The 14948-nt window shown below is 46.0% G+C and overlaps 1 protein-coding gene across 1 annotated transcript in view; it reads right to left on the minus strand.

Annotated features, from left to right (window-relative positions):
• Positions 1–14948, minus strand: part of LeuRS-m (Leucyl-tRNA synthetase, mitochondrial) — an 88512-nt gene that overhangs the window by 54565 nt on the left and 18999 nt on the right. Inside the window, exons 5-6 of the mRNA XM_037428579.2 lie at positions 5797–5857; positions 323–412 (exon numbers count right to left, since the gene is read on the minus strand). Coding sequence (XP_037284476.2) covers positions 323–412; positions 5797–5857 — 151 coding nt within the window. The remainder of the gene's footprint in view (positions 1–322; positions 413–5796; positions 5858–14948) is intronic.

Below are 14948 nucleotides of genomic sequence, written 5' to 3' on the forward strand. Positions count from 1 at the left end.
CTGATGAAATTCAACTCGGCTGAGAGCAATAAGAAGAAGCCAGTTTCTAAATACTAGCATAAAATGTCTGCTGCACCAACATGTAAAAAAAGAAAACCTGGAACATGCTGTAACTTGAAAGCTCAGCAGCCACAAAATTATTAAATGCTTGTTGCATATTTCCACCTGACGTTTGCTAAATTGGACACCTGGTCACAGTAGGTGAGCTTCCTTATAGTGCCACATGACATTTATTTCATGCAAGTACCAAAATCTGCTCTTGGATTGAAGCATTTTGAAAGGGGTCTCCAGAACAATACAAAAATAAGATAAAACTTCTCACACTTCTACAGTAGACCAATCCTCTCTCATAAAGTTTTAGGAAGAGGTGCTGGGTCCACTTGTAGTAATTAGGATCGCACGTTGACAGCTCCTAAAAAAGAAAGCAATAAAAAACAATAAAGAAATGAAGAAATAAACGGAAGCTACGCTACACACAACGTATGAACAGTATGTGAATAAAGGGGGCACTATGACATGGAATCTAGTTTTGGGTGGATAAAAAAGCAGCAGATTAACTAATCATTCACATTATCTACTGGTTTTAATAATTTTTGGCCATACACATCAGAATTAAAAATTCTGTATAAATCGGGCAGCTTGAATTCTGGCAAAACTAGCGGCTATTGTTCTACTGTATTTGGACTAATAACACCAATAAGCTTACACAAGAAATTCAAGTAACAGGGATGGCCACCCCTTCTACCAACACTGAAATTTACACTGTCATCACATTTTGTTTTGTAGCTTGTCCATAAGAATACCAAAGCAGAAAACCGCTCGCAAAGGGTCTACCATTTTCAAGTAAGTGGAGCAAGAGAATGAAGTAGCAAGCATAGATTAGGGTAGTTCACCGAATCACGTGATGCTTTCATGGTCTTTTGTGATAAATGCGACGGGTGTGCCTTATCGCATTCGATGTTCGTGTGTCCAGCACCAGCATACAGCCATTGCAACTCATCAAGCCCTTCTTTCTTGCTGTTAATGTCCGAATGTAATACAGGGACGCGCATTTATTATTTAGCAGTAGTAGAAATAGTAGTAGCAGTAGTAGCAGTAGTAGTTGTAGTAGAGTGTAGTATAGTAGTAAGCATCTGCACTATCATCATCATCATCATTAACCATCTCAAAGGGTGACTTCAGCCTTAGTAAAACTTCGATTTGCACCTAGAAATGAGAATGAACATGGGCTACTGCCAGTTGGTATGAGTGCTTCTAAAATGAGACTCCCTTTAAGACTAACTTGAACAGACCACGATCATTTGTTCGTCTTATCAGAAATGCCCCAGAAACCAAGTGCTAACATGCTAAGTACACCCAAATATGTTGCTTGAAGATACTGAATGAAGTGTAATTATAATGTGGAGAAAAGGTAAAAAAAGCATTTATTTGGCTCAGCTTGATAAAAATTATGCTTTCGAGTAGAGTATTAATACTAATCTACTGAGTACTCAATTTTGTGAGTTCATAAGTATAATGCTCATGAATAAATTGCTACCACACTTTAACACTAAAACTGTAGCACAAACCTATTTTAATGATTAGAAAAAGATGAAAAAGGAAAGACAAGCACATTTTCCTTCAAAGAATGGCAAATTTATTCTTCTGGCTTCCGACCTTCTGGAAGGCTGTTTTACTGACTTTGCTATTGCTTTTAGATATGCCTCCATTGAATACTGCTCACTACCTTGGCAATGCCAACATACGCCAAGTCGCTAATGAAAGTTTGCCAGCATTTCTTTGGCGTTTGAATATTGCCTTATTTTCAGCCCCCATTAACTTTTCCTGAACGACCTGTAGCTGAAGATCCCCGTTTATGCTACCCACAATCACAAGCCCCAGGCAGTGTTATGGAATGGGCACCTCCGTTCCATTTTAATTCCAATCTGGGTAATTGCAACTTGCCGTATTTCCATTTCAACTCCTTTGAATGAAAAGAAAGAAAACTTGGCCATTCCCACTCCGAGAATGGCCAGGCACGTCAATTCTGTTTCTACAATTCCTCAACATAGAAAAGGCATATCTTGATAGCTTTATCGAGCTAAGAATGATTGTAACGACATAAAACTGATGTCATACGATGCATAAGAACTGCAAAAATAATGAGGTTACCACGGTCGAAGGATACTAGCTTGGCGACATCTCGTGCAGTACAACCCCACTACTAGTTCTCATAGTGGCAGATCTCCCCCTACCTAATGTATTTGCATGGTCAGCACAATCTTAAAAAAAAAGGTTAGTAAGCAGTTGGCAGTGTATGCGTTTACTTGTTTCAAGCGTATTTTACTACCTTCGTGGCACCTCTTTACTATAGCCAGCAGGTAATAAAGCTCGAAACATTTGCCGTTACTAACCAGTAATGATTTCTCGGTCTGTTCAAGTAGGTAACTATTAAGCCACATACGTTGCCAGATCTCTCGTAAACACCACTGCATATCTTGCAGTAAGCATGACAGTATTAAGAAAAATTAAGGCCAATCTTAATTTTGTCGATTACTTTGCAATAAAAATTACCCCGCCGCGGTGGTCTAGTGACTAAGGTACTCGGCTGCTGACCTGCAGGTCGTGGAATTGAATCTCGGCTGCAGCGGCTGCATTTTGATGGAGGCGAAGATGCTGTAGGCCTGTGTGCTCAGATTTGGGTGCAAGTTAAAGAACCCCATGTGGTCAAATTTTCCGGAGCCTTCCCTACGGCATCTCTCATAGTCATATGGTGGTTTTGGGATGTTAAACTCCACATATCAATCAATCAATATAGAATAAAAATTTTGCACTAACTGGTGACAAACATATATAGAAGGGCAGACAATAATGTGTACAAAACGTTCGTTATTTTTATAAATTTTATGGCTGCTCAACCGTACACAGTGTGCATTTCCAAAGCAGGATCATATATAGCCTTCAAACGACTGCTACAGTATACAATACCGGCTAAGTCTTGATATTCTATATGTGCGTTTGTATGTATGATTTCAACTGTAATTTGTCCATGCCTCTATGTATGTTGCTGTGATGCGTACTTGCCATGGTAACTACATGAAGTAATTATAGTGGCCATTAATCAATCTAAGTGAACAATTGAACTTTGCTTATTATCCTATAATAGTTATGTAATTGAATTATCTTGATGTGGCAACGTACATGCACAAATAAATGTCCGTTCACTAAAAATTCAGTAATGCATTAATTATTTAAGTTAGCACTATTCACAAACTACTTTGCAAACTAGCAAGTTTCACTAATCAGTATTTTACTAACTTCGTTTACTAGGAGGCTAGCGCTTTTTGCGACAAGTAAACGGTTAGTATTTAGTTAGTAATTACGCAGGCCTTTTTTCTAGGAATGCATGTTTAAATAAATGACTTTTTAATATTTTTTAAGCTTAAATGCGTTAATAATAAAATGACAACTTGAATCATCGCACAGAGATTCTGGAAGGCGCCGTCTTGGTTATCTGGGATCGTCTCGTTTGGCTGGCTACCTGAACCAATTCTTTCAAAAGTATATTCTATCTTTCTCTGTACGGTTCATCTTGTATAACAGTTCATCGCACACACAGTTCATCATGTATGCTGTGTGCTGCGCTGACCTACAGACCTTTGTGATAGTTTCACGCAAAGGCATCCATGTATGTAGGCAGGCGGGACAGCATTACAAAAAAAGAGGGGGGGGGGGGGGTAAAATGTAGCGAGACTGAGCACAAGCTAGTATACGAAAGCTCGCAGTAAATACAGGCATCGCACCGGTGTCAATACGCATCACAACTCAGGGAAGCACTTTTTCGAAGCTGCGTCCGAGTCCCCGACTGCAGCAGAAGCAAAAAAATGACCACCCAAGCACTCCATACAAATGGTAAACCAGCGAAAGCTGAAGCATTTGGTTCCAGTGTTTAGCAGTGGGTTCAACCAGACGCTCTTGTTCGGGCTTCTTAATGAGCTTAGACACACGTTTGGCTTGGGTTTACCACAGCGTTTTTTTTATTTCACATGCCGCACATTGTGCCTCGCATGATCACGGTGGTCGAAGAGTGTAATGAGAGGTGAAATGCTTTTCACAATACGTTAATCAAAGTGGTTGTTCTCGAACCACAGGCAGTCACAAACATTGCAACCGAAGCCAAAAGGCCGCTGGAGAAACTTTCATCGAAAGCAGGCGTTTGCTCCTGGAGAACGTGCTTTATTTAAAATGTGCTCTATTTTTGGAGAAAGGTAATTCCATTCCCATTTTATTTTATGGAAAATGCACTTATTTCATTTCCTTTCCACTCCTCCAAGCATTGTTGCCATTCCATTCCGGAGTTGTGAAAATGTCGAATTATTTCTGATTAATTCTGATTCCGGAGTGAAAACTGCACAACAATGGCCCCAGGCACACAGAAAAGACACGACGCAGCTGTATTTATTGTGCAAAATGACAAGCTTCCTTTGTCGTGCACTTTCATAATAACAATGGTGCATCACAATTTGCGGCATTTCACTGGGAACAGATACGATGCACAGAGGCCCTATGCGAAACAACGTGGACTGACCACAATATGTGCTCTAGTGCCATTGTGTAATGGGGATGATGATGCATCTGACTCTGATGGGAGTGCTAGTGCCTTTTGTTTCATGTGATTATAATGTACACCACATTTTTGTTCCCATTTCTAATTTCATTTTGATTTTTTTCCTCTAACCAAGCTGTTGAGTTCTAATGTCTGCTGCACTCCTGTTGGGGACTAAAGAATGCGAAGAGAATGCAAAAAGACGAACGCGTTTTGTTGCTTTTTTTACTGATAAAGCCGGCCCTTTCTCCCCCTACAGGCTAAGGGTGAGGGAGATACTATCTTTATGCGCTGACCTTTCTTTTCCACTTATCTCACTCTTTCCCTCCACATCGCAATTTGCTTTTGATTCGCTTTGAGTCGTTGCGCCAGAAATTTTTCTTTTTTTTTTCCCTCACTTTGCTTTCTCTTGTTTGCGTGAATGCCCCCATCAAAACTTTAATGTTCAATGCACAGAATCCCCATCGTTTTTGGTCACTGCGAGAGTTCATCTTAACAGAAGAGACCTATTACGCGGTTTGTCATAAGCAAATTGTGTTTGCATCGAGTCCATGGGAAACCAAACAAACACTCCCATGTTGTTCGTCTTAAGCAAGAACTCATCTTGACAGAGGTCGTCTTTATGGAAGTTTACTGTAGTCTGCAACATAGACAACCTACAAACTACAAAACTTAAACATTTAAACTAACATCCGAGCCTTCAAGTACTTTTTTTAACAAGTATACTTAGGATTCTTAGCTAGGCTAGCTGGCTCACAGTCATTATAGTGAAACAACTCAGATGACAGGGAAAGTGAAACAGACAAGACAATGCATTACCTATCTTGTCTGTTTCATTCATCTTGTCATCTGCACTGGTCCGCTGTGGTGGTGTAGCGATTCAGGTGCTTGGTTTCTGTCCCAAAAGTCGTGGGTTCGTTGCCGAGCACAGCAGTCGCATTTTGATGAAGGCGAGGCAAAGGCCCATGTACTGTGCGATGTCAGTGCGCATTAAAGAGCACTAGATAGTCAAAATTTCTGGAGCCTTCTACTACAATCTCTCATAATCATACCGTGGTTTTGAGACGTAAAACCCCATATATCACTGTTATTATGTCATCTGCACTGTTTAGATATTTGTACGATTGCCTCAGATTTATCTGAACATGTGATGTCCCAGCTACAGATGTACTAGCAATCTTATAGGCTCTTCTGTGGTACCGAGTACTTGCCTTGTTCCAGTCAAAGTTGAAGTTTAGATCTTTGAGCTGTTTCTTCATTGACTCAATGTTTCTGAAAAAGAAAAAAAAAATGTAAACAATCACTGCTAATATTGTGGGCATTTAGTATACCAATCCTCTTCATGTTTTTTTTTCTGTTGTAGCAAGAATGTTATGTAATCTATGGATTTCTGAAGCACTGTTGCTTTGCTCATTTTGAACGAGTTTGTGCTGTCTTGTTGGCATGTGGGCACCAGCATCTGTAGGTCGTCGTAACCCTTTTTGATGGCATCCCTGCATTTCTGCTCGGCCTGTGTGTGGGCTTCCCTTCTGCGTTCCTTGTAGCTAATGGTGGACTTGTGATTGCTATCCTCATCATCTGTGTTGTGAGCCGAAGAGGACGTGAGGATATTGTCTATGGATCCTGTCGACGACGTGCGCGAAAAGGAAAATTTGTCCGGTAACGTTGGACTCGAGAGGTTCGCCTTTGGGTCCCAATCAGAATCGTGCTTCGAGTCATTACTCATGGCTTCAGCCATTCATAAAGTACACTCCAGATCTTCCAAGTGAAAGTACGAACGTGGCCGTGTCTTGGCAGTTACAGTACAAAGGAAAGACCTGCTGTACAGCTGCAGGAACCAACAAAAATCACACTCGAAGCCATCATTCCTACGCCATTTCTTAGACACGTTTCGTGGTAGATGTAAATTTTCACAGCTTCCTAAGGGGCCTAAGATGACGAGGGATCTAACAGCACGCTCCACCACCATATAAACAGGCCTATTTTAAAACATATTTTAACGGGTCCCTGCAAGTTCCAACAAATCACTACTTCATTTAGAATGACTTTTCTATTGGAATGCTGCTTCACTAATAAACATCTTGCCACAACAATTTTCTGAATCCGTCAAGTATAGTCAGAGATACTGCAAAAAATGTGTGCTTGCTCTCTTCATCACTACAGGCGCATTGGACAGGGAGGAATGGCAAGAGGATGACATACAGCCTAAAAGGAACATTGCTGCACATCATAGCTTTTCTTTCTTTTTTTTTTTTTTCACTGTTGCAAACGTGGGCGGTTAGGCCGCACCACAATAAACGGACAGGCGTCGACCAGCAAAAAACATGCTTTCATTCCAAGCACGCTAACTTAAAAGAAATGAGGTGTGGGAGAAGGAAGGAAGAAAGACACGAGGCATGCGCAACGCTCGACTACGCATCAGTAATTGGTGGTTTGCAAGTTGCAGCATTTCCCTTTTTTTTTTAGGATCCATACCGCTCCACGGGTTTTCTTTCATGGGTGGAATGACGTAGCTGGGTTTGAACATCTGCTGCGACATCCAGCTGTGCTGACTGAAGGGTTGCCATTCCATCACTGGGATGCACACCGGTTCTCTCGGGGTCATTTTTTGACATTGTAGCAGATGTTCTGTCTGGCATTTGTTAGCGAACTTGTTCTGCATGATGATGCATGATGCCATGGTCTGTCTCTACAGATACCACTTTTTAACTCTCCGTTGGTTTAACCTTGCCAGGGGTCCGATTCTCATCGGCATCAAAATTTTGAACATACACGGCATCACCTACCACAGTCGTCCATTGCTCGCAGTCCACCATTGTCATCTGGGATGCTGGCGGCTCTCTGGGCAAAAAACCCATATCTAACCTTTTTGACTTTGTAACCCAGAAGCATTTCAGAAGGGGAAAGTCCAGATTCTTGCGGCACATTTTGATAATGACATAACAGTTTCGCTAACGATGTGTGAAGGTCTGTCGTACCCGCCTTCTTGAACCCATCTTTTACAGTGTGCACCACATGTTCAGCCATACCATTGCTCTGGGGGTGGTAGAGAGGGGTACAAATATGAATGATGCCAATTCGGTGCCAAAGTTCAACAAGTTCCTGGCCGATAAACTGTGCATCGTTATCAGAGACAACTGCGCATGGTAGCTTCAAGTGGCTTAACAGGGTGCGCAGCGCATCGAGAGTGCTCCGGGATGTTGCCTGCCCCAGAGGAATGGTCTCTAACCATTTACTATGAGAGTCAATGGCTATCAACAGCATCTTGCCCTGAACAGGTCTTGCGAAGTTGACGTAAAGCCTAGACCATCTCTCAAGTGTTTCAGGCCAGCTTACTGGCTTCTGTGCAGGTGGCATCGGTAACGCCAGAATGCAGCTTCTAGAACTCAAGTCGTCTATCCTGGGCCACCAGAACTTTGACCTTGCAACCGCTTTCATGGTAGAAACTCCCTGATGGGCAGCATGTAGCAATTTCAAAAGCCCACTGATGGCACTACAACTCGATGGCCTCTGTACAGCAGCCCCCCATGAACAGAGAGCTCGTGCCACTTTTTGTGGTATTCTGAAATGTCTCACTTGTAGCTGCTTGCACCTCTTGGCCAGCCATCAACGACATACCTGTAAACTGCAGCAAGCGTGACGTCCGCCGTCTTTCTGGCTTGTAGTTGTTCACTGGAATAGCCGGTTTGTCCCACTGATATAGCAGGAGCACGCACTCAGTCGAGTATTCTTTGGAACCGATTCTGTGTTACAATGGTTGAGGCAAACGACTCAGTGCTTCAGCATGTACAAGATGTTTACTGGGCTTGTATGGAACAAGATACTTGTATGTGCCTAGGAGGAGCACCCACCTTTGAATTCTTGCCATGGTCATAGCAGGTGTTTGACGATCTGACCTTAGTAAACCCAGCAGCAGCTGGTGATTAGTAAGAAGAGCCAATTCTCGCCCGAGCAGTTAATCTTGAACCTTGTGACACCAAATACAAGAGAAAGTGCCTCTCGCTCAATTTCAGAGTAGTTTTTTTCGGCAGCTGTCAACAATCGGGATCTGAATCCGATAGACTGCTGCTTACTGTCAACGCTATGCAAGAGAATGACACCAATGCCGTACCAAAGATCTGAGGGTTGCTGAGCAGGTGGCCAGTGCCCCAGCACTCATTGATTCGAACAGAGTTTTAGTCTTTAGTGAGTCTCACCCTGCAATTAAAACCTTCTCAAGGGAAGTTATTAGCGAACCGGCTTGCAGACTGCTGCAGGGTAAGGTCATCCCTCCACATACCATTACTTCATTTCCGGCTAAGATGAGATCAGCAGAGAGAGCCCCGCATAACCTCAATGAGGTGGCGCACAGGGAAGCGCGATGATTAGTGTGCCGTGCAATCCTTGAGGCGGCTGAATCTCCCGCTCCTGAGTTTAGGAACCAGCTGTTAACGTACTACAATATAACCAAACATAATTACTTACAGCACAGGAAATTTTCTTTGCCACATTCTAGACTTAACAGGCCACAGGCGGTTACACTAAGACTTCTGCAGATGCGGACATACCCCAACCCAGTCGTCATGAATAAAATTAATCCAGACTGCAGGTTTTGATCTATTGTAATAAGTGTAGGGGGCTTGCTCGATTTTGAACACATGCTCTGGCGCTGCTCGGCATTGGCCAGTGTGGCTTCTCATGGTGAACAGTGGTGGCAGCGAACTCTGCACAGTAACACGCTGGCGAACCAACTCGGGGCTGTCCAGAGAGCCCATGCGGCGGCAGAAGAGCTTGGCCTCTCTGTTCCGACATGGGAGCACCCAGCATCAGTCCTGGACTGATCCTCAGGACCTTGATAAGTTCTTCAGACCACACCATACCAATGCCGTATGGCGACGCGTTGCATTTTTACAAAAGCTCCAAGTCAGGATCGAAATGGGCAAGCCATATCATGGTGATATAATCTACCACAGCATTTGCACTGTTTTTCCTTGCTGTGACGTTCAAACTTCAAGCTGCCGACTGCTGCTGTTGCTTTAACCTTAAAATATTTCCTTGCTCTGCTGACTCTCTGCCCGTGATTTTCGCATCTTGTTCTGTGGTTTCTGCTGCCAGCGCCAGTAACTCCGCTTCCTTCAAAGTGACTTCTTTTTTCGACTACAACTGCATTTGCAGATTCTTTAATATCACTCTGCATACAATGTGGTCCCTTAACATCCTGTCCTTCATTGTGTCAAAATTGCAGTTTTGGGCTATCCTGACTAGTCTTCCTGCTGACATTGGGTAAAAAACTTGAAGCTTCCTGCAATTACATGTTGAGCAGGATCATAATAGTCATTCAGCACGTTCACAACTTGTTCATATGTTGCCGTGCTCGGCTTCTCTGGTGCAAGTCTTCCACACAGAATATCGATTGTTTTTGATGCAAGCGCGGCCACCAGCAGTGCTCTCTTCTTAGAATCATTAGTCATTTCATTCATTTCGTAATAAGCTTCAGCTTTGATAAGGTAGGATGTCCACTTAACTCTGTCATCGTTGAAATCTGGTAGCGCTTGACTCATGGTGTTCTGTGGGTTGTTTTTGTCATCCTGGTCGTCCGTGAAAGAAGTTATCATTGCCACTATTGCGAACGTGGGTGGCTAGGCCGCCCCGCAATGAATGGACAGGCGTCGACCAGCAAAAGACATGCGTTTACTTGAAGCACAGTAACGTAAAGCAAACAGGGTGGGGAAGAGGGAAGAAGGAAAGATATGAGGCATGCGCAGCATTCAACTGCGCATGCCGCTTTTAACAACCAGCTAAGTGGTCCCCGGCCAGCGGAGTGCCGGTGGGCGGCGTGAAGACATCTGGTGTATAGACACCCATCCATCTGGATTAGAGTCTGCGGGACGGCTGTTGCGCTGGACAGCGTAGTCATCTCGCAGTAATGGCATGGGCCCGCAGCTGAACGGCGCCACCATTGTGTGCGTTTGCACAGTTCGCGGAAGATCTTTTATAGGTCGGTCCTTTCCTCTCTCTCAGACCGGGAGGTCAAGTGCTTGAATACAAGAGCGAGAGAAGAGGATGGCAACAAGTGTGTTTAGTCTGTCCAATAAACGGACTGAATTGTTTTGGTTGGCCGTGAGGAGAATTGGGAGGGGCAACCGAGGGGTTAAAACCTGACTCCCAAGTCTTCACGGTCGTTCTGGTCACAGGAATCAGTGCTCTGCACTATCGGCTCTGCTGAGGCAACAGCAACAGTTCCAACGGTGAAAGAGTCTTGTAAATATGTACATAAGTTCCAGTACATAGAGTCGAGTTGTTGCAATGTATCGAAAGGCACTGGTCTCCATCCTTCACAAGCAGCAGCAGACACAAGACAAGACGGACACCATGCAACCAACCTTCCACTCCCTTCTATAGTAACAGCGGCTACGCAGCTGAGGGAGCTCTGCTCAAGGGAACAGAGGGAGTGGGTAGAAGGTTGAGTTTTACTGGCGCAGTCGGACAAGATCAAGACAACAACGACAAGGAACGCTCTGCGTACCAAGGAGTTCGTGTTGTGGAGGACATGGAAGACGAAAGCCAAGACATCGGCTGTTCCAACGAAGAAGCAAGCCACCGAGCTGAGGAGGTTGACGTGCGGCAGCCACCGACCCGAGCAAGTCAGCGGTCCAGCAACGGTCATCCCCATTCATTGGTCCGACGACAACCCCAGCGACATCGAGCGATGTCGAGCGTCTGGCGGCGGGCAAGGCAAGAGAGCAGCAAGCAGCAACTTCACAAGTGGTGAGTCCTCTGGTGTTCTTACATCTCAGGGGTGCTGCCGCCTTTCTTGAGTTTTAAGGCGTCCTATGGACACGAGGCTTGCCCACTTAAACCCGGACAGGCGAGCGCAGGCCATGAGTCGTGAGTTGGGAGACGGGAGCGAGGCGACAAACCTGGAAGAGGGTAGTGCGCGGGAGAGCCAGAGAAATGATCCTTTCAGAAATCTCACGCCACAGCGTAGACTGCAGGAATTGCAGTAAGAGATAGAGAGACTGTTGCAGATGATGAGGGGAAGCTCTCGGTGGAGTGAACGTGAGTTCGGCAGGCGGGATCCGTGTAGCGAACTGAGACGGTACTCGAAAGTTCTCACATGGGTATTACCCAAACTTCCAACAGAGGCTGAAGCACCAGTGTGGTTTGAGTCCGTTGAGTGTGCCCTAGAAGCATACGAGGTACCAGGGAAGTTTTCGGGACGTTTGGTTTTCGCGTTGGTAGTGGAAAGAATCCCATTTTTGCCCACGCGACCAAGCCCAACAGAGCATAAAGATTACCAGGTAATCAAGCAAATAATGCTTGACGAGCTCAAACTTTCGGCAGGGGAGTATCTAAAAAGATTCTTGGGGTCAGGGAAGCATGCGAACGAAGGGTGGAGACCTTTTTCGACACGTTTAGAGAGCTACCTCCAGTTTTACCTTGAGGCAAGGGGGGTGTCGATATTCGAGGGCCTGGTTAAACTTTTGGTTGCCGACAAATTAAAGAAAAATTTGTCGGAGGAGGCTGTGCGGTATGTGACACTCCAAGAAGGGAGAACGTGGATGAGTGCCCCAGAAATATCCGCGCTGCTGCGAACATTTGAAGAAGCGCAGGGTGGAAATAGCGCTGCGAGACAGGCGAATCAAAAGCCAGCAGAATTGCAGGGCGCGAGCAAAGCTAGAGCTCAGAATGAGACAGCAAAGAGTAATGGTACCGGAGAAAGCCTAGGCGCACAAGGAAAACGCAAGTTCAGGGCGTGCTATAGTTGCGGTAGCGCAGGGCACCAAAAATGGAATTGCCCTCAGCGCCAGAAACAGCCGACTGAAGGGGTGCCATGCGCTGAGAGCAAGAGCTTAGTGGCACACGTTTCGATTGGGAGAACCGGCGGTAGCGCACGGAGACCTTATCACCGTGTCACTCAACTGTAAGGATAGGCATATCGGAGCGGTTTTGGACACGGGGGCAGAGATCACTGTGTTGCGGGAGAGCGTGCGTGATCCCACCGGAGATGGTGAAGCCGCAAGGCACTATTAACTTAACATTTGTGTTCGGTGGTACAGTGAAGGCGAAGCTCGCGGTGATCCCGTTGAATATGTCTAGGGAAAGCGGCGTTAGCGTTGACCTAAAGGGGACGGCTCCTGTGCTTTGCACGTTAACTGACCACTGACAGCCCAATCGGATTGCCTGCTGTCAGAAAAAGCATGGAAATCGCTTAAAGATGAGTGCGCTTCCGAAAGCATATTGAAAAGCGTGGAGGAGACAGGCGGCACACAGCTGACGTTGAAAAGTGGCCTATTGAACACGGGCAAAGTGCAGCAGTTAGAAGCCAAGAGCCCTGAAAGCCAGGGGGAAACTGCGACTATATAAGGTACGATCACCCAGCTTGTCGTGAGCAGCGGGGATGACGACAAACCCCAGGGCAGGCCCGATGGATCACAAGCGGCGGGCAGGAAATATGCAGGCGTACCCGAGGAGTTCCGCGAAAAGGAGCACGGCGAGATAAAACCGCAGATAGTCGAGGAGGGCGCGGAAGTGGAAGGCATTGTTGAGCGACAACGTGAGCGTTTGTGCATGGCACAGAGGCCAGCAGAGCCTCGAGAGCTGGGGGACGCAAGTGAATTGCGCCTTTGTTGCCCAAAAGTTGGGTCAGTTGGCGTATCGTTCGAGCAAGACGTGGAATTTAGCGTTGCTCAGTATGAACCGTGGCCAGAAGCAGCGTGTGCTGCGGGTACTTGCCCGGTTTCTAATCAGTCGGTCGATGCCGGAAAACGAGACCACGACCGAGTCCGCAAGATATTTAGTAAGAACGAGGTGTCGTTTGATGGCCAACCCAAAACGACTGCGGTGCAGCAACCAAAAGTTGCTGAAGAACAGAGATTAACTAGAAAGAGCTCGCATCATCATATAATCGCAAGGGGGGAAGTGGGGAGACTTTTCGAGTGGGAACAGTGTTGCGTGGAGTTTCTCTTGGAGAGCTACTTAGGGCGTGTTGCAGATTCCCCGTGTAGGGCGCCTGACGGTGAGGAGCTTGTGGTAGTCAAGAGGTTGAGTGTAGGGACGAATCTGATAGAATTTCAGGCATCGTGTGGCCACTACCCAAACTAGGGGCTAAATTACGCGGAGGTAGCTCGGCCGTTTTCTGAGCTAACGGCAGAGCGTATTGCAGACAAAACTGCGTGGGCGGATGGGCGTCTCGGTGGTACGGAGCCACACTGGGTGAGGCAGCGCCATTGATAAGAGTAGATCCCGAAAAGCTATTGTTTCCAACGCATGCGCACTGTCGAAAGCACCTAATAGTCGCTTGGGAAATGGCAGCGGTACCCGGTGGATCGTTGAGACACTAGATGACTAGGCAGGTGGTGGACACTCCTTTGGTTAAGAGTGACGTGCGCAAACCTGGAGACACTTGAACAGCACCATGCATTGAAATGTGTGTGTGTCTCAGTGAAGTGTATTTTTTTCTTGTGTGTGTGTGTAAGCATGCAGGAGTTATGGTATCCGGTGTTTAACTTGAACAGCACCATGTGGGGAAGGGTGTGTGTGTTTCGGGGAAGTGTTTTTTGTGTATGTGTATGACTAGAAGCATGCAGGAGTTGTACGATTGTACTTGTGTACACTGTGACCTCGTGTTGTTTTTCTTCGTTCTTTTTTTTTTTTGTTGCTTTGTGGTGGCGTTTGTTTGGAGGGGCACCGAAGTTTAGGCAGAGAGAATATTGCACGCGTTGCAGAAACGCCTCTGGCGTTCAAGAACTGTGAAGTGCGGCCGCAGGGTTGGGGACGTTCGGCGCCATACCTTTATGTTGTTGTTATTCGCGTAGTTGCATTTGAGTGCTTGCGTGAATCTTGGGAAGGGCGTGTAAAGTCTGGTGTCGCAGGCCAGGGGGTGAGTCTTCTTTGTCACAAAAGGGTGCGCTTCCCAAAAAGCCGATCCTCGGGAGACGATAATCCCGGCGTAAGGATGCCCGTTCTAATAAAAAGACCACGGTGGGTCGCCGGTTTTAACAACCAGCTAAGTGGTCCCCGGCCAGCGGAGTGCCGGTGGGTGACGTGAGGACATCTGGTGTATAGACACCCATCCATCTGCATTAGAGTCCACGGGACGGCTGTCACGCTAGACAGCGTAGCCATCTCGCAGTAATGGCATGGGCCCGCAGCTGAATGGCGCCACCATCGTGTGCGTTTGCACAGTTCACAGAGCATCTTTTATTGGCCGGTCCTTTCGTCTCTTTCTTTCTCTCTCAGACTGGGAGGTCAAGTGCTTGAATAAAAGAGCGAGAGGAAAGGATGGCAACAAGTGTGTTTAGTATGTTCAATAAAAGGACTGAATTGCTTTGGCTGGCCGTGAGAAGAATTGGGAGGGGCAAGGGTTTAAAACCTGGCTCCC

This window comes from Rhipicephalus microplus, chromosome X (assembly GCF_043290135.1).
Source record: "Rhipicephalus microplus isolate Deutch F79 chromosome X, USDA_Rmic, whole genome shotgun sequence".
NCBI lineage: Eukaryota > Metazoa > Arthropoda > Arachnida > Ixodida > Ixodidae > Rhipicephalus > Rhipicephalus microplus.